This window comes from Natator depressus, chromosome 1 (assembly GCF_965152275.1).
Source record: "Natator depressus isolate rNatDep1 chromosome 1, rNatDep2.hap1, whole genome shotgun sequence".
NCBI lineage: Eukaryota > Metazoa > Chordata > Testudines > Cheloniidae > Natator > Natator depressus.
In genome coordinates, this window is record NC_134234.1 from 229,290,170 (window position 1) to 229,317,958 (window position 27,789).

At 38.6% G+C, this 27,789-nt stretch overlaps 2 protein-coding genes across 12 annotated transcripts in view; one reads left to right on the forward strand and one right to left on the reverse strand.

Annotated features, from left to right (window-relative positions):
- KRAS (KRAS proto-oncogene, GTPase) overlaps window positions 1-27,789 on the forward strand; it is a 67,905-nt gene that overhangs the window by 6,514 nt on the left and 33,602 nt on the right. For 3 of the 6 annotated variants that reach the window (XM_074937436.1, XM_074937449.1, XM_074937444.1), the window contains exons 3-4: window positions 8,493-8,671; window positions 15,404-15,563. In XM_074937436.1, the coding sequence (XP_074793537.1) occupies window positions 8,493-8,671; window positions 15,404-15,563 (339 nt within the window). Of the gene's footprint in view, window positions 1-8,492; window positions 8,672-15,403; window positions 15,564-24,404; window positions 24,529-26,199; window positions 26,201-27,789 lie in introns of all 6 variants that reach the window. The other 3 variants (XM_074937464.1, XM_074937456.1, XM_074937472.1) reach the window with 2 other exon arrangements.
- ETFRF1 (electron transfer flavoprotein regulatory factor 1) overlaps window positions 18,524-27,789 on the reverse strand; it is a 45,674-nt gene continuing 36,408 nt past the window's right edge. The window contains exons 5-6 of one of the 6 annotated variants that reach the window (XR_012636114.1): window positions 24,112-24,248; window positions 18,524-18,834 (exon numbers count right to left, since the gene is read on the reverse strand). The gene's annotated coding sequence lies outside the window, so the exon portion shown is untranslated. Of the gene's footprint in view, window positions 18,835-24,111; window positions 24,249-25,529; window positions 25,709-27,789 lie in introns of those variants that run through there. The other 5 variants (XR_012636115.1, XR_012636113.1, XR_012636111.1 and 2 more) reach the window with 5 other exon arrangements.

A 27,789-nucleotide genomic window follows, 5' to 3' on the forward strand; every position in this document is an offset into this window, starting at 1 on the left:
AAAGGTTACTTTGATAAATACTTGTCTGAATGGATGTCCTAGGTATTGTTTTTGCCTGTTAGTTTGTAAGACCGTTAGGGCAGGGACCTGACAAATGGATTATATGGTCACAGCACCATAAAATAAAAATAAATCATGTAGCTGAGGTTGTAGGCAAGGAATCATTTAGAATGGCAAGTGGCACCCCAAGGAAAGCTCTTACAATTGGATGTTACATGTCTGCTTTCCTGCAGCTGGATCTGCAAGGGCAGAGCCCCATTCTAATGAACAGGGCTGCTTAAATGTGCTGTTTGCACAGATCCATTTGTGGGCTCACGGCCTAAGTCAAAGAGCTCTAGCCATAAAGATATTAAGTGTTTTTGTAAACACCAGTGAGGAAGAATATAGGTTATAAATTTGCCTTGCTTTAGTAGATGATACTTGCACAGTGCCAATAGCATTATTTTCACTGTTATGGTATCCTTGTCTCATTGCCACTTTGTGTTAATGTTGTTGTTGCTGTAACATTCGTTGATTGCTTCTCCTTGGAAGAATAAATATTACACTTGTAAAAGAGTTAAATGTTTGTTTCCATAATTACTCAGACATTTGAAATCATTAGTGTGGCTAAAGGGGGTATCTACAACATCTGTAACATTTATGTATTGTGAAAGAAGATAGCGGGGAAGGGGAAAATATTTATTGCCTGTCAGCAGATGTATTATGAATAAGTATCTCTGTAAAATTACTTTTCAATAGCATATGTAAGTATTTTTGTTCTTAGAATGTATGATCTGTGGAAGGCCTCAGGCCCATATAAAATCCACTTCAGGCTGGTCTACTTTCACACTTGTACCTAAACAACTAAAACTCTTTTAGGGAACAGATTTAGTTAGATCAGTGTAAGTGTGTATGTAGACCAACACCTATAAATATGGGCTAATATATTGAAGCAGTTTGCTTAGTGCCCTCTACTGGTCAAATATTTTATCTTCTATCCAGAATGTATTGTGGCTCATTCATTTTCTGACATTTTAATAAAATATTTATGTATTTTTCAAATGTTCTTTAGAAAAAGACCGGCCATCCAAGTGGGCTATCCCTGAAGTACCCAACTAAAGCTTGAAAGTTGTTCAGGGTGGGATTTCCAAAATCTCCTATGTGATTTATGAACTCAAGAAGTCTGAACTGCTTTCAAAAAATTTACCCTGTGTTTCTAAATCACTTAGGCATTCTTGAAAATTCCACCCTAATTAAATAACATTTTAGAACAGCTCATATTAACTTGTGTATAGGGTCCTTTCATAAAGGTATAAATAGAGAATTTTTTATCAAGTGTCTGACACAGACAAGGATCAGTTAATAGTGATTTTTTTCCCTTAAATTACATACAGCACACAAATGTGGAAAATCTCAGCATTGTCGCTGAGAACAGTGGAGGTGTTTGCCATTAGCACAAATCAGATTGAGTTTAGGGCTTCTGAAAGACCAGTGATAACAAATTAAGTAATTAGTGTAATGGAAATAAAGGCTTTTGATGTAAATTACAGAATCTAGTTTTCAGGAAAAAATTACAACTGACTTCTGGAGTGGTTCCTAGCATAGCAGTAACTGGTGGTTTTTGTTTTTTGTTTTTGTTTGTTTATTTATTTTAAAGTTATGACTGCTACTCTGGGTTTCCGTTTCTTACTTGAGTGATGTATTTTTGTGCTGGGTCCTGGGGCATCACTGCTGTCTATTTCCTCTTCACTTGTGTGTTTACTCTAATCCACAGTGGCACTATTTGGCCTTCTCTAAATTCCAATCTGTCTCTCCCTGAGAGAGCGAGCATGTAACTCTGTTTTCGTTGCAGGTTGGAGCGTGCACAGTAAAAGGGCACTTTCTGGTTTTGCTATGGTGTTTTGGGGCAATGGTACTAGTCCAACGGACTAGGTGTGGAATTTTCTTTTAGAACACATAGAGGCAGTCATTTGAAATTCTACATACAAGAGAATATCTTAACTTACATATGAATCTGTTGTGCCTTTTCTATGATGCATTTTAAATTCTTTTTTAAGAACTTTGTAATTTTTTCAGAAATGATAATACTTACAATACAATACTTATCTACTGGGTACATATAGACAGCTAGTCCACATTATGTCTAGGCACTCACAAAACTTAACGATCTAAGATTTTTTCATAAAATGGCAAATTATAAATATGAAAACTTATTTATATCAACTTATTAATTTTACTTTTATCTAGGGGCATTTCTTCTTCCCTTCCTCAAATATTTACAGATGGGGGAGAGAGATTCCAAACTTTAAACTATTCTCTAGAATCATCTCTGTTCTTATTCCCTCTACCACCTCAAATCCTGTTTCTGGTCATGGTAGATGAGGTTTCCTTTTCATTTTTGGGAGCAAGGACTTTTGCATTTGGTTTTCTTGTCTGTTGCTGGAGGGCTTAGCTCCTTCAAGCACTTCTTGTTTCTGTGGTAAACAAGATGCAGTGCTACACTATAGTGTAGTATCCCGCTGGGGAGGGAGAGAGTTAATTTCTCATAAGGTCCAAGTCTGTAGTAGACTGCTCAATGGGAGGAGTGGAGAGTGTGCCTTTTAGATGCGAGAGTGGTCTTCAGAGTTGTCCCTGAAGAGTTGATCAGGCCAGGAGCTTAGGGTACCCATTCACCAGACTGGACTCCTTTCCGCATGCCTCCTTCACATGGAGTACATATGCAGGTGTGCTGTACATTGGGGATAGAAGGCAGTCTGACGCTCCTCACTTGCCACCGATCTCCAAGGGGCTAGGCATGGACTGAAAAGCTAAAAGTCCCCTTTGGGCTCCGAGTGAAGAAGTCGTTTGGCCCTACGTGTGTCTTCTGTTTTGGAGGATGATAAGGGTTTGATCCTAAGCCTATTGAAGTTGGTTGGTCGGGGAGGTAACTCCCATTGACTTTAATGGGCTGTGGATGGGGCCCTGAGAGTGGTGGCTTTCCTACACTTGTACATGAAATTGGAAACTGATCTGATTTGAATAAACACTTTTTTTTCCAAACTTTCTACAGAAATCTAGTCAATATTAAAAGAGTTCTTATAGAAAGAGTACTGTTGGTGTAAACGTTTTATGATGCAGGTGTATGGAATTCGGAAATCTTAATGAACAGATGAAGTAGAAAACTGTAGCTGAACCATTTGTGAGTATAACTTGTGTTTCTAACTGTCCGTGCCTTTGTTAGAAACCCCCTATTTCAGGGACTATAAAGTTTACATTAAAATAATAGGTTTGTTTTTTTTAACTGGAAAAAAAATGGCCAAGCTATTTTCCTTGACATTCATTACTTAAAGTAAGAGTGCTGGTGTAGCTATGTTGGTCACATGGAAAGTGCAAACAATGCTTTTCTCAGAAATCTAAATGTGTCATGGGTACAATGCTTCAGGAAGAAATGCCAGCATTACCTTTCAGATCCTTTTATTTTCCAGTTAATATCATATCACTCTGTTCTTGTTAATTCTAACCAAAATTGAAAGCTTAAGCTATTGTGCTCTATTGAGTTCTTGTTGTGAATGAGGGGGGGGAAAGTAACAGAGAGCATCAGTTCTGGTTACAAGTGAAACAGACAGCTTGAAATCTAGCCAACTTTTAACAAATTATTTATTTTGAATATAAGAATATAAGAAACACCAGCTTTGCAAGGCAGTATCTTTTTCTTATTGGACCAACTTCTGTTGGTGGAAGGTACAAGCTTTTGAACTACAGAGTTGTTCAGGTCTGGAAAGTTTCCTTCCCTTGACCTGAAAAAGAATTCTCTCTAGTTCAAAATCTTGTACCTTCCTTCAGAAGTTGGTCCAAAGAAAGATGCTACCTTATCTACCTTCTCTTTGAAATAAGAGTTTTTTTTTTTCTTTTTGTATAGCTCAGCTATGCAGTTTTGCCTCCTTTGGAGAGGTAGGGAAATTTGAAGGCCCGACAGTGCACATTTGGTCATCACGAATGATGTTTTCTCATGGAGAAATAATAGAATAGAGAAAGAACTAAGGATTTTTTTTCTTTTGATGTGATCAGTAAAGTGCCAAAGGTGGGGCTGGTGCTTTGTCATTAGCTTGATGATGAAACTAATGGCAGAACGTGGCAACTCTGCCTTTCAATTTAATGGGAACTGAGCACTGGACTCTGGATGTCCTTTTCAGATTCCACAACAGGAAAAAAGTGTTAACCTTAACTTTACATTTCCTGGGGCTTGTAGGTTTGTTGTAACCTTATCAATATTTAAACAGTGTTTATGTATTTTTTTTTAAAGTAGATGTACTACAACTTACTTTGGCACTTAACTTTGCACTTAAGCAAAATAAATATTTCCAAAGTGATGTGAGAGGTGAACTTTATCTTAAAGGGACACAGTCAACTTAAAGTCACATTTGTACCTGAATTATTTTATGTGGTATTGTTACAAATATCTTCTAGGATCAAGATAAATAAGAGATGAGACTTTTTTTTCCCCCAGTTCATTCACTTTGACTATTTGGGATTTTGTGATTGTGTAGAATACTTACCTTACCTTATACAAACAGTCATTTCCCTCTCATTTGTGCTGGTTTTTCATACATCAATAGGGAAGAGGAAAAAAACACTTTAAAATGGGAAAACATATGTAAAACTGTAAAAGTTGGTAGGGGGCACCAGGAGCAGGTGTAATACCTGAAACTAGTTTAAATTATTAGAACTTAAATAATTTGTTAAAAGTTGGCTAGATTTCAAGCTGTCTGTTTCACTTGTAACCAGAACTGATGCTCTCTGTTACTTTTTCCCCCCTCATTCACAACAAGAACTCAATAGAGCACAATAGCTTAAGCTTTCAATTTTGGTTAGTATTAACAAGAACAGAGTGATATGATATTAACTGGAAAATAAAAGGATCTGAAAGGTAATGCTGGGATTTCTTCCTGAAGCATTGTACCCATGACACATTTAGATTTCTGAGAAAAGCATTGTTTGCACTTTCCATGGATATATCATGCCTCTGTTTTAGTATTCTGTAGTGATAGATATTGCTGTAAAATGCTCTATGCATATAATATTTACAGAAACATAGCAGTTTGTATACAAAAGTAATGTGCTCACTTATACTATCACTGAACCTTTAATAAACTCAGAGCTGGTAGGTAAGGTCCCCTGGAAAGGAAATCTTTCAGGGGACAGTTCAGGGGAGCTGGCAGTTTCTCAAGGAGACAATAGTAAAGGCACAGCAGCAAACTATCCCATTGCAATGGAAAGATAGGAAGAGTAGTAAGAAACCAATATGGCTCCATCAGGAGCTCTTTAACCTGAAAATCAAAAAGAAATCCTACAAAAAGTGGAAACATGGACAAATTGCTAAGAGAGTACAAAAGTATAGCACAAGTATATAGGGACAAAATCAAAAAGTTAAGAACGAAATGAATGACACCTAGCAAGTGACATAAAAGGTAATAAGAGGAGGCTCTATATATACATTTAAGAGAAAGACAAAGGAAAGTGTAAGTCCTCTACTTAGTGGGGAAGGAGAGCTAATAACTGATGTCAAGAACGCCGAGGTGTTTAATGCCTATTTTGCTTCAGTCTTCACTAAAAAGGTTAATGGTGACCAGATACTCAAGACAATATTAACAACAAGGGGGAAGGAACACAGGCCAAAATAGGGAAAGAAGATGTTAAAGAATATTTACATAAATTAGATGTATTCAGGTTAGCAGGGTCTGATTAAATTCATGGTAGGGTATTTCAGGAACTAGTTGAAGTAATCTCAGAACTATTAGCAATTATCTTCAAGAATTCATGGAGGCGGGTGAGGGCCAGGTGGATTGGAGAAGGGCAAACATGGTACCTATCTTTTAAAGGGGGACCAAAGAGGACCTGGGGAATTCTAGACCAGCCAGTTTAACTTGAATAACTAGAAAGATACTAGAACAAATTATTAAACACTCAGTTTGTAAGCACTTACAGGATAATAGAGATATAAGGAATAGCCAGCATGGATTTGTCAGAACAAATTATGTCAAACCAATCTCATTTCACAGGGTTATTGGCCTAGACTGAGGATGAGGGGAAAACAGTAGACGTGATATATCTTGATTTTTTTTGTAAGGCTTTTGACAGTCACACAATCCAGTTTCACACGCAAACTAGAGAAATGTGATCTAGATGAAATTACTCTAAGATGGGAGCCCAATTGGTTGAGACAGTATTCAGAGTAATCAATGGTTCTCTGTTAAACTGAAAGGGAGTATCTATTTGGGTCAGCCCTCGGTCCAGTACTAGTCAATGACTTGAATAATGCAATGGAAAGTATGTTTATAAAATTTGCATATGATACCAAACTGGTAGAGATTGCAAACTCTTTGGAAGATAAGATTAAATTCAAAATCAGAGATTTGGTCTGAAATCAACAAAGTGAAATTCAAGATAAACAGGTGTAAAGTACTACACATAGGAAGGAAAAATCTAATATGTAACTACAAAATGGGAATAACTAGCTAGGTGATGGCACCACTGACAAGAATCTAGGGATTATAGTGAATAACAAATTGAATATGAATTAATGTGATGCAGGTGTGAACAAGGCTAATATTCTGGGGTGTATTAACTGGAGTATCGTATGCAAGATGCAGGAGTATCATATGTCCCACTCTACTTGGCACTGGTGAGGTCTCAGCTGGAGTACTGTGTCCAGTTCTGGGCGCCACACTCTAGGAAAGATGTGTATAAATTGAGAGTTCAGAGGAGAGCTACAAAAATGATGAAACGTTTAGAAAACATGACTTATGTGGAAGGGTTTAAAAAAAACCTGAGCATCTTTAGCCATGAGAAAAGAAAACTGATGGAGGACCTGATGATAATCTTCAGGTATGTTAAGGTCTGTTATAAAGAGCATGGTGCTCAGGTGTTCATGTCCACTGAAGATAAGACGACAAGTGATGGATATAATATGTAGCAGTGGATAGTATCCCTGCTATAAAGGTAGTTAAATTCTGGAATAGGTTTCCAAGGAAGGCTGTGGAACACCTGTCACTGAAGGTTTTTAAGAACAAATTGGATAAACACCTGTAATGGATGGCCTAGGTTTACTTTTTCCTGACTTAGCACAGGGGCCTGGACTTGATGAACTCTCAAAGTACCTTCCAGACCTACTTTACTATGATTCTATGAAACTGTTTGAGACCTAGCATCAAAAACAAAGAATTGTTAGTGTATTCCAGCATTTAGCTGTTACTTTCCAATGCCTGAATTCTGCTTGAGTCTTGTGTGCAGACATCAGGTACTGTAAATCCAGATTCTGGAAACTTTGAGTCAGCCATGCTGAAGTAGTTCTTTCCTACATGTCATGGTAATTGTCAGAGTTCATATCCGAGTCACATTTTGTAACTGTTTCTTTGTATTGTGAAAATGTAAAACTATGCACTGACACTAAGGCTATGGCTACACTACAGTTTAAGTCGATAAGTTATGTCACTCAAGGGTGTGAATTAGCCACCCCCCAAGCGATATAACTTATGCCAACCTAAGTGCTGTTGTGGAGAGCACCACGTCAGTGGGAGAGCTTCTCCTGCCGACAGAGCTACTGCTACTTGTGGGGGCTGGAGTAATTAAGTCAGCTGGAGAGCTCTCTCCTGTCGGCTTAGAGTAGTTACACTAGAGAGCTTACAGCTGCACTGATGCATCTGCGCTGCTGTAAGCTCTCTCCTGTAGCCATAGCTTACGTTTTTCAAAGTTTTTAGTATCAAAATGTCTTCAAAATTACTGGTTATCCTAATTTTCATGTTTCAGGCTGCTTAGTGGTAGAAAACAGACTTATTACCCCCAACACTAAGTGTTAGGCTGTTGCATCATTCTTAAATCTATTCTTCCTCCTCCATTGGTGTCAAACTAGGAATTGCAAATGTGTTTGCAAACGGTTTATTTACATCTGGCTAGTTTGTGTGCTGCTGTCACAGTATTGGACATGGTTCATGGATGTTTCCTGAAAATATCCAGGGTGTGAAGATGAAATGCCTGATTTGATTGTGAACAAAGTGGCTAGACTTAAGGTAAATTAGATCCAGAAAAACCATGGTTTGCATATTTCTGCAACCCTGGTATTGATGAAAATGCAACCACTGAACTTCTGATCTGGGACTCTATCCAAATTGCAGTTATCTATAGGGCAAAAAAAAGAGGACTGCCACTTGCATCTGATGTTCTTTAGAAAACATTATACTTTATATGTTTAAGATTATGGAGGCAGAGTCTAGCAGCTGGAGCAGGGGAATGAAAATCTACATTCCTGGGTCTGTTCTCCACTTTGCTGCTGGCTTGCTGTATAACCTTGATCATGTAACTTATCTTCTCTGTGCCTCAGTTTGCCCATCTGTAAAAAGGGGTGGGTAATACCTGACTCAGGGATATAGAGTCTTGCTTAATTTTGTAAAGCATTTTGAGATCATTTGTAAAGTGGAGTTATAGAAGGTCAAAGTGAGCCATGTTTAATTTAAAGACTTTTTTTTCTCTCTTCTCAGGATTCCTACAGGAAACAAGTAGTAATTGATGGAGAAACCTGTCTCTTGGATATTCTTGATACAGCAGGTCAAGAAGAGTACAGTGCAATGAGGGACCAATACATGAGAACAGGGGAGGGCTTCCTATGTGTATTTGCCATAAATAATACAAAATCATTTGAAGATATTCACCATTATAGGTAAGCTTTTTTTTTTAAGTTAAACTATCATCCTGGTGACTCTCAAAAGAGAGAAATCAGCTTGCTCGTGCTCTTTCGTACCAAAAGATGGGTTTGTTTCCTACAGTTTAGTTAGTTGTGGAATAATAATATATGATTACTCCTGGGGAATTCTGCACCAAAAAAAATTTAAAAATTCTGCATATTTTATTTGTCAAAATGACAATAATCATTCCAGTTTCAGTAATTTTGGTAATTTACTTCAAAATACCTGTCAGCAAGTATGTCTGTAACAATACAGACAAAAAAAAGATTCTGGTACTTTTTTTTTTTTTTTTTTTTTTTTTGGACAAATAGATTCCTGACTAGGCATATTAAAACAGAACTTTGTGTAATTCATTTAAACTACAATACATAAATTTCCCACACCCCTCAGAAGCAGTGCAAAGTCTTGAGGGAGTCAAGGATAACGGAGTAGCTGAGAGGGAGGGAAGGAGCCTGAAGTGAACGTGGAGGGTTGTTGGGTATGGATGGGAGAAGTATGGAGCAATTTTTTTTTTTTTTTAAGGGGAGGGGGTAGGGATTTTTAGGGAGTTGGGGATCCTCTCCCATGCAGACCCTGGCTGATCCCAAGTCTTTCCCATTCGGTCAGGCACATCTGTCTCTGCACGCTCCCCCGCATCCCCATGTCTCTGCAGCCCCATCCGCATCCCCATGTGGCCTTTCACCCCCACTCCCATTCAACCCTTGGCTCAATGCTGTCAATCCACTAGCTCCTGAGCCTGTCCTCCAGTCTGTTTCTCTCCCCCACCCCCCCCTCGCCATTCTGAATCCCAGTCTGTGACCCCACAGCAGCCCCATGTGTCCCACTCTGTCTGTCCTAACCTGACTCTGTGGGCAGGATGCTGTGATGACCTTCTAGTCCTGGCAGAATTCTGCGCCACTAAATCCCCACCCCCCCCCACAGAAAATATATTCTGCCTGAGAAGAAAATTCATTCTGCACCACTGTGCATGTGCAGAATTCATGTCTGGCACAGAATTTTTTTTTTTACCACACAGAAAATACATTCTGCCTGAGAAGTGCTGCAGTTCTGCCTTTTGCCCACCAGAGGCCTCTGTGGTGCCAAAACAGCCAATTGTGTTCATGTTGCTGGCTATTCTGGCTCCACAGTGGCCTCTGGTGGGCAAAAGGCAGAACTGCAGCACTGAGCAGACTGGGGTTCAGAATGGCGACGGGGGAGGGGGGAAAGAAACAGAATGTATTTTCTGCAGGGAAAAAATAAATTGTATCAGACATGAGTTCTGCACGTGTGCAGTGGTGCAAAATTCCATCAGGAGTAAATATTATAAGCAGGGCTTCAAAGCTGCTATTGCAGTTTATAAGCAATTAAATATATGCTAATCAATCCTTTAGTCATTTAGCCAGAGTATTTCCAATTTGCCAGTTATGCTTGGAGCATGACACAGGGTTTTGAGTAGGGAGAAGGGGGATGGCTGAAGCCTCCTGGAAGTTCAAGAAGTAGGGCAATTTTGAAAGGTAAATAAAATGTAAAACAAATACGGAAATGAGGAGATTTCAACATTAATATCCTACTGAGATGAATGGAGGTGATTTGTATCCCTCAGGCAAATCCTGCCCACTGTGAGGCCATAGCAGGCACTCTGGGAGTTAAAGTGGAGTAGTTGTACTCTGTATGAAAAGATATGGTGATCTACATGGGCAATGCATGACCATGGCATGAACCAAAAAACCCATCTCTGTGGGGCCTTTGTCTGTCACTGTATAGCAGGACATATGGATGAAGCCTGGGGATCTGCTACTTAGGTTTTTAAAATTTGATAACCAAATTAAAGTTATGCTTTGAAAATCTTGGCCCTAGTTATCTATTATGACTTAATAGGATATGTAATATGACTTTCCTGATTATAGTGTCTATTTATTAAAAACCTTTAAAAAGTTGCCTATCCCATAAATATATTACAAAAAACAACTTTTCCAATATTGACATAAACAAAAATACATACTGCTAATATAAGGATAATTAAAATAAACACACATTAGGGTAACTATTTGGTCTGTACCCTGAAGAAAAAATTAACAAATTTGGACTTTGGACCAAGAGAAGGGGAGCGGAGCACACTTCCAAAGTCAGAACCACTTCCAGAGAACACTCTGTTAGGTGCTCCCTCCCATTTATAGTGAGGATCTTCAGCTCTCATGCCTCCATCTTCCACTGATCTTAACTGTGGGAATTTGGCAGTCTCAACCAGTGTTCCCTCTAACTTTTCTCATGCATGTGCAGAATGAATTTTATGTGCACCAATATAGAGGTGATGTGTGGCACATCACCTCCATATTGGTGCACATAACAAAATTCATGTGGTGGGGGTGGGGCTGAGGGGTTCGGCGTGTGGGAGGGGGGCTCAGGGCTGGGGCAGAGGGTTGAGGTGAGAGTGTGAGGGCTCCAGCTGGGAGTGCAGGCTCTGGGGTGGGGCCGGAGATGAGGGTTTGGGGTGCAGGCTGCTCAATGGTTATGGTGGGGAGAGAGGACTCCCCCCAACTCTCTCTCCCCGCAGCAGCACCTGGGCTGGAGGGAGGGGTGCCTCTCCCCTGGGCGCAGCAGGTCTGTGCCGGGGCTGAGCTGGAGGCGGGAGGGATGCCTCTCCCCTGGGCATGGCAAGTCCGAGGCAGGTTTGTGATGGGGCTGGGGGAGGGGTGCCTCTCCCCACCACAGCCCTGAGCCCCTGTGTGGGGCTTACTAGGCATCTGTGTGGCCACGCAGCTTAGAGGGAACTTAAATCTCAACCCTTTCATGACTTAATACATTATCATCACCTTGAATTCAACCTAGGAACATATTGGAAGCCGATGCAGAGCCCAGAGCGCTAGAGTAGTGTGCTCCCAATGTGAAAAACGGCCATGACATTCTAAGTTCACCTCTTGTACTAGATTCATTTTAAGAATTGTCTCTATTTAGTCCCATGTACAGGGCATTAAGCAACCTAATCTTGTGACTTGTATAACTAGCAAGCCCACATCAGGCGAGAGAAAAAAAATAGGGCTGTCAAGCGATTTAAAAAAATTAATAGCGCTGTTAAACAACAATAGAATACCATTTATTTTAAATATTTTTGGATGTTTACTGCATTTTCATATATATTAATTTCAGTTATAACACAGAATACAAAGTGTACAGTGCTTACTTTATATTATTTTTCATTCCAAATATTTTCACTGTGTAAAAAACAAAAAAAAATGTATTTTTCAATTCACCTCATACAGGTACTGTAGTGCAATCTCTTTCTTGTGAAAGTTGAATTTACAAATGTTGAATTATGTGTAATAAAAAAACAAAATCTGCATTCAAAAACAAAACAATGTAAAACTTTAGAGCCCACAAGTCCACTCAGTCCTACTTCTTGTTCAGCCAATCACTCAGACAAATAAGGTTGGTTACAATTTGCAGGAGATAAAGCTGCCTGCTTCTTGTTCACAATGTCACCTGCAAGTGAGAACAGGCATTCGCATGGCACTGTTGTAGCTGGTGTTGCAAGATATTTATGTGCCAGATGCAGTAAAGATTTGTATGTCCCTTCATGCTTCAACCACCAGCCCAGAGCGCTTCCTGTGTGGTTATAGCAAACTTATTTTTATTCTTGCTTTAACAGTGAAAAGAACATAGTGTTGTTTTTGTCCAGGTTTCCGTATTTTGAGTTATACGGTATGGCTTTCAAACCCTTCTTACAGAGATAATGCAGGGAGCACAACTGTAATTATGTAAGAAGGCTTCTTGTTATACAACCTCTCCCCAAAGAACATTAAGGGTTGAATTCTGGCATGAGTACTGTTACGTTCACACATCAGTGAATGAGCTTGTGAACTGAGATTGACAGTTCACAGAACTAAATATCTAGTAAGATAAGAAACCATAGCTTTGTTAATTAAGGAGTAAACTTCCAGACTGTCTGGGTGGGAAACAGAAATTAAATTAGTGATTGGCATTATCTGTTGAGAGTCCTTCAGCAACATCATTGTTTTGCCAAGTAGTTTTAATCCAGTATTTTAAAGATGCATTCTAACTAGTATTTGAAAGAGGGAGCCACTTACTAAAGAAAGTCTCAGAGAAAAGTAAACCAGTGATTTAAAGAGACAAATCTTAAAATCTCCCCCTCTAGCACAGATGTCAGCAGTACTGATTTTAATACATGCCAGCTATTGTGGGTTTTTAATAGTATTTTATTGGTTAAAAAAGCTAAGAGAGTATGTGCAAAAGGATGTCGGGCAGTATAATCAGTAAAAAAGCTGTACAATAAAACATTGATCATAAACAATTCTTGAGAATGTTTTCTAAATGTGGGAAGACAATAAATTGAGAGCAAGGTGGATTTGATTTAAATCACTAGTCAGGAAGACTTGATTTAATCATGGATTTCTATATAAAAGTGCATTCTTGTTGGTTGTTATAACCTTAATACATATTCTTCACAACTCAGAGATAGATGAGACCCAAACTGGGTCTCTTTTATGGCATGCTGCCATTATAGGTTTTCCCTTCTAGTGAGAGAATGGTATGATAGCTTTCAAATCAATGAAGGCTACACTCAGAAAGACCTCAAGACTTCTGGAATATGCTGCTCAAACAGTTTCACTTTTGTTTCTACTGCCTGTCCCTCCCTTCTCACATTTATCTCTGGACTTCTTCTCCTTGTCCAGATCTATACCGCCCCCAACAATCTTCTATTCATTGAACTTTTTGAAACTTTGCACTTTTAGAGAGAGGTATGGGGCTGTCCCTCTGCAAATTTGTGTGCACAGAGTCAATAGGGTTGAAGTCTGTTATTTCTCATCTCTATATATTATTTATTTATTTTAAAACATTTTTGCTGTTAACAAGCATTATATCTCTGAAGACACACATCCATTTTGAGAACTGCAAAACTAAGCATCTCTGATGGTATCTTCTAGACTTAGCACCGAGTCCCATTGGGTAGATAGAAAGATTAACCTAAATAATCTATACAGAAGCCCCTGGAACCCCATAAGATTGGGTCCCTAATCCAGGAACTATTGGAACTCATTTACAAAACTTTTCTTAAACATTACATGAATATATTGTCTCATACTATAGAATTAGAATTTATAATCCCTATTCCATGATGAGATATCCTTGAGCTATAATGTATCTTAATTAAAACTATCTTTAGAGAGGTTTTTTTCTCAAAAAGCATTTTATCAAAAAAATCCAATTTAAGTTAAAAATCCGAATTAAATAAAAACATATTTTTTTTAAATCATTGATTTTTATCCACCCTGATCGAGACCCTAACGTTGTGTCTACACTTACGGCGGTATGCAGAGTACAGGCTGCATGCACAGCTAGTACAGGTATAAATAGCAGTATAGACCATGGAGCATTGCTTAGGCGAGTGGAGTACAGACACGCCAGAACATTAGGATCCGTACCCTATACGGCTCTCTACGTGCCCGAGTAATGCGTCCCACGTCTACACTGCTATTGTTAGTATAGTTTCCCACTGCTGGAGCCTTTTCCTGCCACAATGAAAGGCTTGGGCAGTGGGGAAAGATTCTGGTGGTGGTGAGTGCTGCGTTGCGCACGGGGCGGCAGGAAAGTCTTGGTGCGGGGGTGGTGCTGCAGAGAGAGGCTCTGGCAGGTGTGTTGTGGTGCAGGGCAGCGGGGAAGGTCTTGGCAGGGGAGTGGGTGGGTGCCACTTGCAGGGTGGAGGGAAAAAACTCTGCCAGGGCAGTGGGGAAAGGCTCTGGCAGGGAGGGTTGGGTGGACGCTTTGCCCGGAGCTGCAGGGAAGGGCTCCCCGTGCCTCTCCCCGCCAGACCCTTTAACTGCCACATGTATCTACATGTCAGCATGAACGCAGCCTGCTTTTCATGGCAGCATGTAGTTAGGTGTACCCTACGTGTCACTGCAAGTGTAGGCAAGGCCATAGAAGAGGAGCAAATCAACTATGCCTTTGATGTCAGCCTTGGAAACAAATTACTTGCTCGCATTGCCTGGCTAAGAAGAGGGGTGGGAAGGAGGGGACAGTTTCCTCATAAACCCTGCCACTGCTTACAAAAGCCATCACACCTCATTTACAGTTAAGAACCCTAGTAAACAGGATCTTGCAGCATATTTGGAGATCTTTTCCTACCAAATAATCGAGTTTTGATTCTCCTGTTTTGTTAATCTCTTCAGGTAGAGAGCTCAACTATTGTAAATTTAAGATAGACTTTTATGGCTTCACTATTGCACTACTCCACCAGACATGAGCAGGAGTTTTGGCTAAATGGGACAAAGTCCCTACGGAATAAATCAAGAACACTGTGTGAGCCTGTGTCTCATCCACACAAAGGCCCTTTATGCTGCTCTGGCAGTGTGAAAGGACACTAAAGTGGGGATAAAAGTAAAGCAGGTGTAGTATAAATGGAATCAGGACTCATGTAATTTTAGCTCTTGGAGTCCCACCACTATCAATGATAACTACGTGACCAATATTTATCTCTGTTTTTAAGTTGAAATGCTAAATCTGCGGGAAAAGGCAGTAGTATCTCCTAGTTTAACTGTTACTGAAAAGTTTCAAATAATGTACACACCAAATAAAAGGACACTATGATGTAGTGTTGATCCATTTGGAAATAATAGAAATGTCTAATTGCATTTTGTTTCCTCCCCTAAAATACTACTGTATTAACACTACTAAAAGTATTGAAATAAAATCTCTCCGTTTTATTTTAGGGAACAAATAAAAAGAGTTAAAGATTCTGAAGATGTCCCCATGGTGCTAGTAGGAAACAAATGTGACTTACCTTCCAGAACAGTAGATACAAAACAAGCTCAGGACTTAGCACGAAGTTATGGAATTCCTTTCATTGAAACATCAGCAAAAACAAGACAGGTAAAGTTCAAAACAAAGACACACAAGCAGAATTTCTAGAACTGAATCTTGAAGTACCAGAGCATTCAAAACTCCAGTAACTGCCAAATTTTGGTGTTAATGCATATTTCTCTAGAGGAAAATTTGTGGTGTTTTGCCATTCTGTGGACTCCCAGACAACTAGTACTCATTCACTGATCAATGATGCATTTCAATAGTTCAGACTTAAGGAATGAGACCTGGGCCTCTATTGCATTCAGCTACTAAGCAATAGCATATTTCTTCAAGTTTTACTTGATTTTTAATAGTTTGAGAGTGTGTTTCACTAAAAAAAAGAAGGTGTGAAGGACATGAATCACTTTCTTAGTGAAGGTATTCAGCAGTCAGACAATTAACCAAAGTTCTGGAGTTCTGAGTTCTCCTTCTTGGCTAGGAAAAAAGTGTAATTTATGCTTAGAATCAGAATAGGGCAATTGAAGGAAGGAAGCTGTCTCAAAGGGGAATGTTGTTGCACACTGCCCAGGTGGTGGATTCATCCCTACACCATGGGTAAAACTCCTTTGGAAATCCATGTATAAATTCTGCATTTTACACGTCCACCGAACGTCCGGATTAATGCAAATCATGCTATTTTGCCACTACTACCCAGTTTTCTGACCATCTTTAACCTAATGGACTAACTCACACAACCTCTAAATAGTAAAATTCACTGAGAAAAAAATTCAGGAGTTCTAAATTGGATGTGCAGTAATATTTGGAGCATAAACCTATGTCAAGGTAGATTCCAAAGTCATAAAACTTTAGGACTAGAGGTAAACTAGAAGAAGTGTCTTAAGTAAGCCAAGTGGCATACAAACTGGCTGAATAAATATAGATGTTATAATGTTCCTGACTGGGAGATCCTGCATGTGTCTCATTAACAAGACACTAGGTAGGATAAAAATGGAAAAATTAGGAAATAAACAGCAAACAAATACTGCTTTGGACTATTAATTCTGTACTATCATTTAGTGGTGTAATTTTTTGTTTTACATTCTTAAACAATTATCTTTGTTATAGAAATCTACCTCCCCTTTCCCTTTCCAAGATAGCTTTTATAGAACCCGTTGCTAACATGTTTGAAATTACTTCTTAGGAATACATTTCAAAACAGACACATAATTAATGTACCTAGCCTTTGATTTCTTTTCGTGCTTACCCGATTTTCTTTTCATGCTTGCCTGATACAAAATTGCTTGCTCAATCACCATTCAAAAGTCTGTGCAATTTTATCTTTGCTTAAAATTCAGTTTAAGAATTGTCACAAATCTATTTGGTATTTGATTTTTTTACCTCTTAATAGGAGACTTTTAAAGAGCTTATGCCCAGCGTTCATGTAGATTTTAAAAGGCATATATCAGCCTGATTAAACACAGATGAAGTTGCTTTTTCATTGTCACATTTGAAAATCTTGGTCAGGTACTACTGATTTTTGGGTGCTTAAATTTTGAGTATCCATGTGAGATGTTTTAAAGAGGGCCTGAGCATACATCCTTGGGGAAATAAGGCCTCTTTAAGGTGTCTTGAATTTGAAACACAGAAATTTAGTATCCAAAATAACTAGTCACTCAAGAAAATCTTGCCTTCTAGGAATTGAATCATTATATTTCTATTTTTGGTAAATCAACAATATCATTATAGATTAAGTACCACCTTATGCAACCACAATGATGTGGTCTCAAACACACAAAATATTGTCAAAAGGGAATTGTATGAAGAACATTGTCTTCAGTTTTACCAAGATTCTACCTTTAATGATAGAATGTGTGTGAGAGAGAGAGGGAGAGAGAGACATTCTCTCTCTCACAATAACTCTCTTAAAATGAGGGGTGTCAAACATATAGCCTTTGGGCCACATCTAGCCCACATGAAATATTCAGACTGTGCAGAAGTTAAGCTTTCATTTAAGAGAAATTTTTAGTCCTCATGGTTCCAAAGACTACCTTTCAAACATGAACAGACAGTAAGTGATGCAGTGATGTTTTTCGAAGGCTGCAGAGAGCCTGAAACAATGAGGTAGAAATTTCCCACCCCCCTCTTAATCTAATTGGTGCATTTGCGCTAAAGGTCCATGATGACGCTTCAACATTAACTATTTAATTACTAACTATTTTAGCAGATAGAATGAGGGAAGAGGCTAAATGTGAAGACCCAGGGGAGCTGGGAGTTTCTGAAGGGAAAAAATGTAGAGTGGAGAAGAGAGGGGAGAGACAAAGGGCTTGTCCATACACAGTTTTTGTTGCAGCTGCAGCTCTAAACCTTTATGGTGATATAACATTGTCCATACTAGGGGGTTGCATTAATTCCCCACTTCAGTTTTTGGTGCCAGTTTAGTTTTAAGTCAGTACAAATACTATATAGAGAAGGCCAGAGAGAGAGGAGAGAGATTTTGAAAGGAGGGTGGGGAAGAGCAGGAATAAAAATGGTCGTAAAGATGTGGATATTTTTTCAAAGTGATATTGAATGTGACAATAAGGTACTTAACAAAAAATTGAAGATTTAGTTACTGCATAAAGGTCACATTCTCCATTTTTGTGCCAACTTCGCATTAAAATCAGCAGGAGTTGTGCAGTGGGATTGACTCCATAAATTATATCCCTGTTCACAGATCATAATTAAAAAAAAATTGGCCTTCTGCATCAAATAAGTCTGACTTCCATAAATAACATAACATCTTGCCCTCTCTATTTAGTTTTCTGTGTGGTTGACTTAACTCGTAGAATCAATTCAGCCTTGGCATGTGAGGAAGCAACTCCCAGTGAACTCAAAAGGAGTTGCACCTCTTTAAACTAGGGATGATTTTTGTTTTTTAAGGCTAGCTTTTGCAACCATTGCAAGTACTTTTTTACCTTTTATAGGAGATGCACAAAGAGTAACTTCAGGACTGAGCCCAAAATGTGTTTGAACCTAGGGTTGTACGTTTTCCTTCTGTGTTACTTAATTTCTCTTCCAACTCCCATAATAGTATTCGATTAAAAGGAGAAAGTGGGTGAAGGTGTATGTGTGGGTGAGAATTCCTTGAATTGTAAAACTTGCCACAAAAAGTTGATTTATTGAGGCGAATGCACATTTTGAAAATGTTTTAATGAAGAGTTGTTATAAATGACTACTCATTTTTTTATTTTAACTGTCTGTTGTATGAACACACAAGTCCCACATACGTGAACCCCTCCTCATACGAGGAGTTCTAGTGAAGTAAGTGGTGCTCCATTTACAGCACTCCATTTGTGCAGTTCTTACTGTCAGGTTAGGGCTGTAGAAATAAAAAAAACGTAAATATAAAAAATTGTTACTTGAACCAGCCCGCCATTTGCAGGTATCATGCCAAAGATCTATGTAAAATAATGGTACCTTATCTATGTATAGTATGCAGCCATTATGTGTTATGTGGGACTGGTAGCATGACCTATTAAGTTTGCCCCACACTTCCCTTAAGGCCCTGTTTTCAGTTGCTTGTAATTTTTCCCAACTGCAGCTATTTAGCTAAAATTTTCCATGCCTGGTGTCTGTCTCAGGCTGGTGTTTTTTGGGGGAGAAGTTTCAGCCAAAGCAGTTCAGACATTTCTGAGAATAACGCTGGGGCAAAATACATTGTTTTGCTCATGTTTTAAAAAAAAAAAAAAAAAAAAATCTGGTGAGCATATATTTGTAAAGCACAAAACACTCCCCTGCTTTGGAGCGGGGACTTGAAATTTGGGAGATGGTGGCCTTTGTGTCAGTGATATTTGTGGAATGGCACCTAAGACCACCTGAGTCTTGCCATTCCTTTGCTGTCAGCACATATCTGTGAAATCCACTGGCAAAAGGGGTATCTCATTCCTCTCCAGTGCCGGTCCACAAAGAAGATGACATTGTACTACTGCTAAGTGGCAGAGGTCTGTGTGGTGGATCTAAAGGTTCCAACTTTGCCTATGACCCATATAGGTGCCAGTGTATATATGCCGTATTTTTTTTTTTTCAATTTGCTTTTTTTAAAAAAACTTTGGAAATAACATACAACAAAACATCCATACACTATTAAAACAATATTATTAAGGCTGCAAAGTCAAACACTCATATGTTAGGAGATTACAGAATTAAGGTTGCCTGTGGAACCTTAATTTGTCCCCCTTGTGTGTATGCATTTTGAGACAGTCTTTAATTACATGATCACATATTATTTTTTTCCCAAAGGCCCCATGCCTTAGTGCACAGGATGGTGGTCACTTAATGAGTAGCTGTTTAATGTTTTGTTTTATCTTCATTGTTAAATTTGTGGCCCCGGGCCTTATTTGCTGTGCACGCCTGAAGACAGAATTATTCATTTTCTCATGGGCTTCTTATGGCACTCATCACTATACCACCTGAGTGCTTCACAAATATTTATGAATTCTACAATACACCTGTAAGATGAGGGTGCATTATTTATCACCATATTACAGATGAGCAGCTGTGGCCTAGAGAGATTAAGGTCAAAAGTTCTCACTAATTCTGGGTGTTCAGTTTGCAGGGTGGGTGATTTAAATTAGTGATTCAAATCACCAACTTTAACCATGATTTAAATCTGCAAACAGGAAACCAATTAAGTAGTTGATTTTAATCTTGTTTTGCATTTGTACTTTCTGGTTATTTTTCTAAAGAAAGGTTGATAGTCATCTGTTGGTGACCATTAAAACATGTTGATTTACAACTATGTAGAGCCTTTACACCAAATTTTTTCTTTTTGTTAACCAGGATGGATACACTGTATCTATATGTATTTATTTAAGTAGTTATATAGCTTAACCTACACTTCCTCAAATTCTCAATTTTTACATTTTTTATTATGTTGGAAAATGGTGAATGGTTAATTTTTACTTGTGTTTTCTGTCAAGATCTACTTGGATGGACATTAAAATTTTTTAATTAAATAAAACTACCTTAAATGTGCTGAATACATAAACCTTAAAGTATTTTTCATTTAACATTGATTTATTAAACAAAGGAGGTATTATCTGTAGTTAATGAATTGAACTGATTGTTTTCAGTCATGTCCTTCAAGATTTTAAAATTAGTAGTGCTCACACCCTATCATACATTGTTTTTATTCATACATTGAGAGAGGGAAAACAAGCTTTGTTGCTTTTTCAACTCCCAGGTGATTTTTTTTTAACTTTAAATGAACTAGTAATTGAACTGAATAACTGGCCTGATGAAAATAGTCTCTCTTCACCTGCAGAAGAGGCTACTGCTGTCAGAAGCTTACTTAGCATTTCAGCAAACTCTGATTCCAAGTGCTTAGCCCGTGACTTCCATCAATTCTGTGGTTCTACTTTCTTTAAAACTTTGCAGCAAACGTACGGTTTTAATATTTTCTGTTTAGTTAAATGATTTTAATAAGTGAAGGCCTTAACCTAGGTTGTCAATTTCAAATTTAATTTTAAATAGGTTTATTTTAAATAAAAAATATCCAGTTTAAATAAAAATCCAATTTTTAGGTTTTTTTTAATTGATTTTTAATCACCCTGGACTAGATGTTCTTTTTAAGCATTATTTACAAAAGGACAATATATGAATATACTGTAGGCATTCTGGCTTATGTTCAAATAGCCTTTTATTTTTGTAAATAGTCACATTTTAAACTAGCCATCTGACTGTGTATGAGGAGTCTTCAACAGCATCTCGAATACACTGTGCTGCAAGGTCTTGTGTGTCATGGGCCTGTCACATGTTTAAAGTAGACTACTACTATACAGACACATGTACTTCTCTATTAAAGAGTATGTAATATATTTAATTTTGTAATTGCTTAAAGAAAAGTGTTGACATACAGAAAAGGGCTGGTTTTTTTTTTTGTTTTTGTTTTTACGTTCTGGTGGTGCCACTTTGACCTTGAATTACCATCAATTTATTAACTTTATGAAGTGAGCCTAAAAGAGAAACAGTAATGCAAAGGTTTTTTTAAAAAAGTATTACAGTTGCTTTTTTTTAAACATATCACTGTGGTGACTGACTCTTTAAAAATTGTCCCTTGTGTAGATTGTCACACTAGTTAAACTAGCAAATATCTCTTGTTAAAATATGTTCTTTCTAGTATGACTCCTCTTAACTATAGTCCAAATGTTACATTCTTGGTGGCGGTAGTAGCAACTTCTTTTCTCTCTCTCTGTGTGTTTCTCGGCATCGCTAATGCAAAATCACACCTCCTGTTATTGGTGATGGGACCGTTGGAATTATGAAGTCAAATGAAGGCGAATTGTCTTATTTCTGATATCACAGCTACAGAATCAAATTTCATATTTGTTCTGCAAAACAGTAAACCCTAAGTATCTTGATTTCTACACAGCATGTGCTCTGGCACACTGCAGCTGATCACTATTTATTCTCTCTCTGTGAATAAGATGCCCCCAACCTCCCAGGAAAACATGAAAATATGAGCTTTACTTGGCTTACATTTTTTGTAAATGTTCTCCTACAAACTACTAGATTTTAAATATAAAGAATTGTCAGGCCATCAGTATTTTGTGGATATGAAGTTAAGCTCCCCCTCTTCTGAAGAGGGTAGATTTTAATTCGTGAGCTTAATTTTATTTTATTTATCCATAAACAAACAAAAGTACAGTGTGTTTCATCTTCAGGATCGGATGGCTGTTGTTCAGAGAAACCTTCAGATAGCAAACTCTGACTTTTGAATGATTGATTTTAAATATGATCTCCTGTGGCATCAAATATAGCAAATTAGAGTTAATAGCAATATCAGTAAAGATTAGATGTGTTTTTTTTTTTTTTTTGTTTCCTGGGATTTTCTGCTGATCTCAGTTGCACAGTGCATAGATATGCTTTTAGACAATTTAATAATTCTTACATAAAGGTTTTAAAAATGTAATTATAAAAATTATAGGGGCAGACTGTGTGCATTAGCCAAAGTAGATTGAGGTTGAGGTAAACTAGTGTAATGTGTTCTTCTCAACTCAAGTTCAACCTGTTTATGGAAAGCAGAGCCCACAATCCTTGTAGCTGGATGAGCTGTGCTCAGCACAGGACCTGAGGTAGATAGGTAGAACTGCAGCTTATTGGCTCTACCAAATTTAAAGGCTCACCCAAAATGGTTGGCTCCAAGAGAGGGTAAACAAAAAAGTGGCATATGTTTACCCAATCCTGGGGCCAGCCATTTTGGGTTCCAGTGCAACTTAAAACAGTCCTATAGATTTCAGTAGATCTTTGTGTGGGCCTTTAAATTTGGCAGAGCCAGTCAATTGCAGTTCTCTGAAGTAGCCATTTGGTAACTTTCGGTTGCTGATACACCTTTCTGTCTTTCAACTGGTTAATTATCTCAAGTTTTCTCCCAGTTTTGCTTTTATTGCTGAAGAGATGGCATATTCTCCCAATGCCCTGAACACAGAGCTGTGAGAGAGAGTGAGTGGGTGCTATAGAGTTGTCTATAGTGGCTGCGCTACTCAGATTGCCCTCATGATAGGGGATTCCTTTTTTGGCTGGTGTGGCCAGCTTTACAGCCTCTGTACTACCACGTTGCAAAGGTACCATAGCAATTGCCTGGATCTGGCTCAGACAGTGTAGACTAGAGCCACTTTTTGTGGTAACTTATGAACTTTTCATCCTACAATCTGTAACCGAACTTGCTATTTCTCTACTTTGGAGAAATAACCTATGAGCAATAATATGCATGTTATTTCTGGTGTGGTGTAAATTGTTGACTCATTATTTTAGAAACAGAACATTTAATTCAAGGCACATTATTTTAAAGGGAGACTCTATGTATTTCATCCAAATATATTTTTCCGATAAAATTAGGGCTACCAGTACTGGTACCTTGGCTGGCAAATGAGTTCCAATTTAAAAACAAAACAAAACCAATAAAACCCCAAAACAACCAACCTGTGGTCACTTTAAAAATTGAACAATACAGCATTGAGTTAAGTATTGCCCATATGAGCAAACGTTTCTTTGTATCTGTTCTTGAAATATGTAGCATAACCTTCCCTGATGTAAAGCTCTCATGTCGAGCTCTACATGAGGGCAAATCTTGCTACTTTAAAGGAGAGTAGACAGTAGCTTATGCACCCACTTGACCAAAGAATGCAAAGACCCCAAATTAGAGGTGTAGATCTGCCTGCCTAAATAACTCCAAAAGATTGGAATAGGTGACGGAGGAACCTTAAATAAAAACATGCTCCCCTCTTAGTTACCAAGCTACTGTACTTACATTGTGCACTGAAACGTTCACAATCCTAATATGTTATACAACTTTATCTGAACAATACATAATGTTGATAACTCTCTCATCCCCCACAAATTGGTGCATATCCTGTTTTGGCAAATTTCTGTCTTCCCACAAAAATGTTGAAGGGCTTTAAGCACAATGCAGCATAGTGGCTTTTCATCACCCAATCTTACTCCTTGATTTTAAGTCTGCCTCTGACTTGTTCATGTTAGTTTATAATAACATTTATCAAGTCAAACTTAACTCTCTCTAAAGATGTTTTTTAAAATGCATAAATGCCAAATGTTTTCCTTAGCAAAATTGGGTACAGAAATAAGTCTTAAAACTAACCTTTAAAGAAAGACAGGGATAACTCCAGTGGAGAGCATCAGTTAAAGAACACTGAGCCATGGAATCTATCTGTGACAGTATAGACATGGCGCTCCTCCTTTCCTCTGATAGGCAGGCTCTTGCTTTCTGTCTGCAGACTGAATATGAACACAGCCCTTAGAATTACTTGTGCTCCATATACCTACATTGCTCAAGTAAAGCTCATACTTTCAGTGTTTTTTCTGTGATGGGTGTCCCAGTACATCATCTTTGTCAATAAAGCAGATTTTAAGGAGTTGTGTTTTACAATGCAGAGAGTGGAGGATGCTTTTTATACATTGGTGCGAGAGATTCGACAGTACAGAGTGAAAAAAATCAGCAAAGAAGAAAAGACTCCAGGGTGCGTGAAAATTAAAAAATGTCTTGTAATGTAACAGGGTAAGTTTTGTAATAGGGTAAGTTTTGCAAATTAATTTTGGGCAGAAAAGCTGATAATCAGTTTCATGTAAATTAGATATCTTATGGCTTCTCAGTAGTAATTATAGAATTTCAAAATACAATAAGTACAAAATTAATCTAACTTCTATTTTCCTTTTAACAACATTTAGTTTTGAGCTTTGGTTTTCTAGCAATAGAGTATTTTTTAAACAATACCTTAGCAGTTATTGGTCTGTTCTGTTTTGTGATTTTTGACAAATGGGTAGGAGGAGATCCATACTCTGACGTTGGGCAAACTACTTAATCTACATGCTTCCGTTGTCTGTAAAATGGGTATCGTGATATGTGCCAACTTAATGGGGAGAGTTGTGAGGAAAAATGTGTAGATTCCACAGTAATGAAAGCCAGGGATAGATCTTCAAGTTGCTTTACAAATAGCTGATTCTCTCTCCAACTGTCTACATTTTCAGATATAGAAACTGAAGTTAAATGCTTTGCTCAGTGTGACAGACAGATAGTATATACATGGGAATTAGAACACAGGAGTTCTTGGGTCCCAAGCTTGTCCTCAGAGCACCTGTCCTGCCTCACTTTCTGAGGTGAAATAATTCACTTTATCACTTCAGGAAATGCATCTGAATTTTTTCCTCCCCTATGTCATCAGATTTCATCAGACAAGTGATTTGGATGGGATGGGGGATGGGAGAGCGGGAAATGTCTTTGTTGTAAAAAAGAAGAGAAAAAGTTTTGTAATGAAATAAGAAAAAATACAAATGTAAGTACAATATATAGCTATATTAATCATATCATCGAACAGTATTTAATATTTTCTGGTTTATGTTGTAAGAACTAAGAACCAAAGCAAAATGGGAAGAGAGAAAGATAACATTCAAGACAGCATATCATCAAGAAGTAATGGATTCAGTCTGTTTCTAGAACTGTTTCACCAGACCCTCAAAAGAGCTGTCTGTACACATTGCCATTCTATTAGTTCTGTTGCTCTGGGTGCAGATCTTGGGTTATTCCTCCTCACTCACTTGGCAGGCCGGATGATGACCACTTTCTGTCCACTCTCTAGAACCCAACCTTTGTCTTCGCCAGTTTGATTCTTGTCTCACTCAGAGCAGCATGCATGAAGGCAGTGGAGTCTGACTGTTGTTTGTGTCCTAAGCAGTGAAAGCTAAGGAAAAAGAAACTCCACCTCAGCTGTGGCTCTTGGCAGTTGTGCTTTGCCATTGGGATCATGAGCATTTTATCTGTCTTTTCCGAGGGCGGGGTGGGGGGAACTCCACAATCTCATTGGAGTGAATTTGTGGCTGAAGTGATGGCTATGAAAGACAAAACCAAGCTGCATAGAGGTTCTCTCCAAAATATTGGCATAATGAGACAGTGGCTGAGGGCAGTTCCTCTGGCTGTGACTGACAAAGCCAGCCCATCCAGTTCATGTACAGGGGAAAGAAGCCTTCCCTCAGATAGCCACGGACTTAGGTGGAAGTAATACTTGAAGACTTCCTGAGGAAAGGGATATCAGGAAGTTCCCCAGTTCCTTTTCCTCTGGCCTGTAAAGTGTTTGAATGGGTCAATGAGCCATTTCCGGCTACTAAATCTTACTGGGGGGCTTTGAACTCCTCTCAGGAGTTCCTATAAAGGCTTTGAGGAAGGTTCCCTAAGGGTCAGTACTGGTCTCTTAGTAAAAGTCTCTTCATTGCTTGGCACTGTCCTTTCTCAAACACCTATAAAGGCTTTGGTGGGTCACTGTTCAGAGAAGGGAGAAGTATCTTATGACTTAGTGTCTGAGTTGACCCCCAGCCCCTGCTAAGGAGTAACGTCTTTAAAGAGGATTGAAAATAACATGGTTGTGTGGGTTTTATTCACTTTGTTCAGGATTCCCTTCTAGTCCATCCATCAGTCTAGCGGATCATGCAGACTGATCATGCATCGCTCCTCACACCTGAATTTTTGCTAAATCTGCACAGGCCATATATGCTCCCAGAAGATTTGAGGGATAAATGGCTCTCCTCACCTAGACTGGATTCTGCAATTATGCCTTGCTCAAAAACGATACGTCATTTATGGAGTATATTGGCTTAAAGGTTTTCTTTGTATTAAATTTGGAGTTTACTGCTAGAAAGTTCCACACAGATTTGTTTCCAGATGAGTTATTTGCTGGCTGTTGGAGTTACAATATGAGGTTTTCTATTCTTCCCTTCTCAGGAAGATTTTAAAAATATCGATAAGGTTGCACTGCTGCAGCATGTCTGGTGAAGAGTGCTCTCCCGTCAGCATAAAAAACTCACGTCCACGAGCGGGAGAAGTTCTTCTGTCGGTGTAACTTACGTCGTTCGGGAGGGGGTGGAATATTCACACCTCTGAGTGACATAAATTTTGCTGACATAGGCTTAGTGCCTTTAGCTGAGAATAGCCTGAATGCTGTTCCTCAGGACTCCCTTGGATATTCCACTAATGTGGTCTGTTCCTCCCTAGTGGCTCACTGGGCATTATGGATTTAGCCATGATGTGGGACAATAGCTTATCCAAGCTCTGTATGATAGCTGTTCACTTCAAACTGGTTAGACTTTTTTCCCCCCTTTTTTAAAAGAAACGTATTCAGTTGTATTTTCCTAAGCCTTTTCTTCAGGGAGAAGTAGTCATGCCTTTGCACTTAGGATACAGGAGAGAGACTGGAGATTATTTCCTAAATATAAGCTTAGTTCTGGTATTTTGGAAAGGGGCAGCTTTCTTTTGTGCATGTACCTGGAAGTAGACCCACACCTTCCTTCTCTGCCCTAAGCAAAGATTTTTGGGCTGTGTTGATCTTTTCTGTCTGTGGACTTGCTTGGGAAAGAGGCTAGAATCTCATTTTCTTTGTTTGCTTCCCACTGAGAATCTCCTCAGATTCTTGGATTTCCATTTCCATTTGTCTTGAGGGTATCATTTCTCTCTTCACTTGCGTCCCAGAATAGTAGTCTTCCCCCAGATCAGGAGAAACGTTTTGACAAATTTCTGGATGCCTAGTTCTATCCTCCCTAATGCTTAGAATATAAATTGCCTGAGAGGCAAGCCTGTTTGGTTTGAGGAGCTCCTAGGATGCCAGCTCAGTTCAGGGAAACATGATCATTAAGTGAAAATAACTTCCACGTATATGCCCTTGAGGTGTGATCAGTCATGTTAACAATCTTAGCATTTAGAAGGCTAAGCTGGAGAAAACGTGCTCATAAATCTGATGGCACATCAGCAGCTGAATACCTGAATCATCATGGT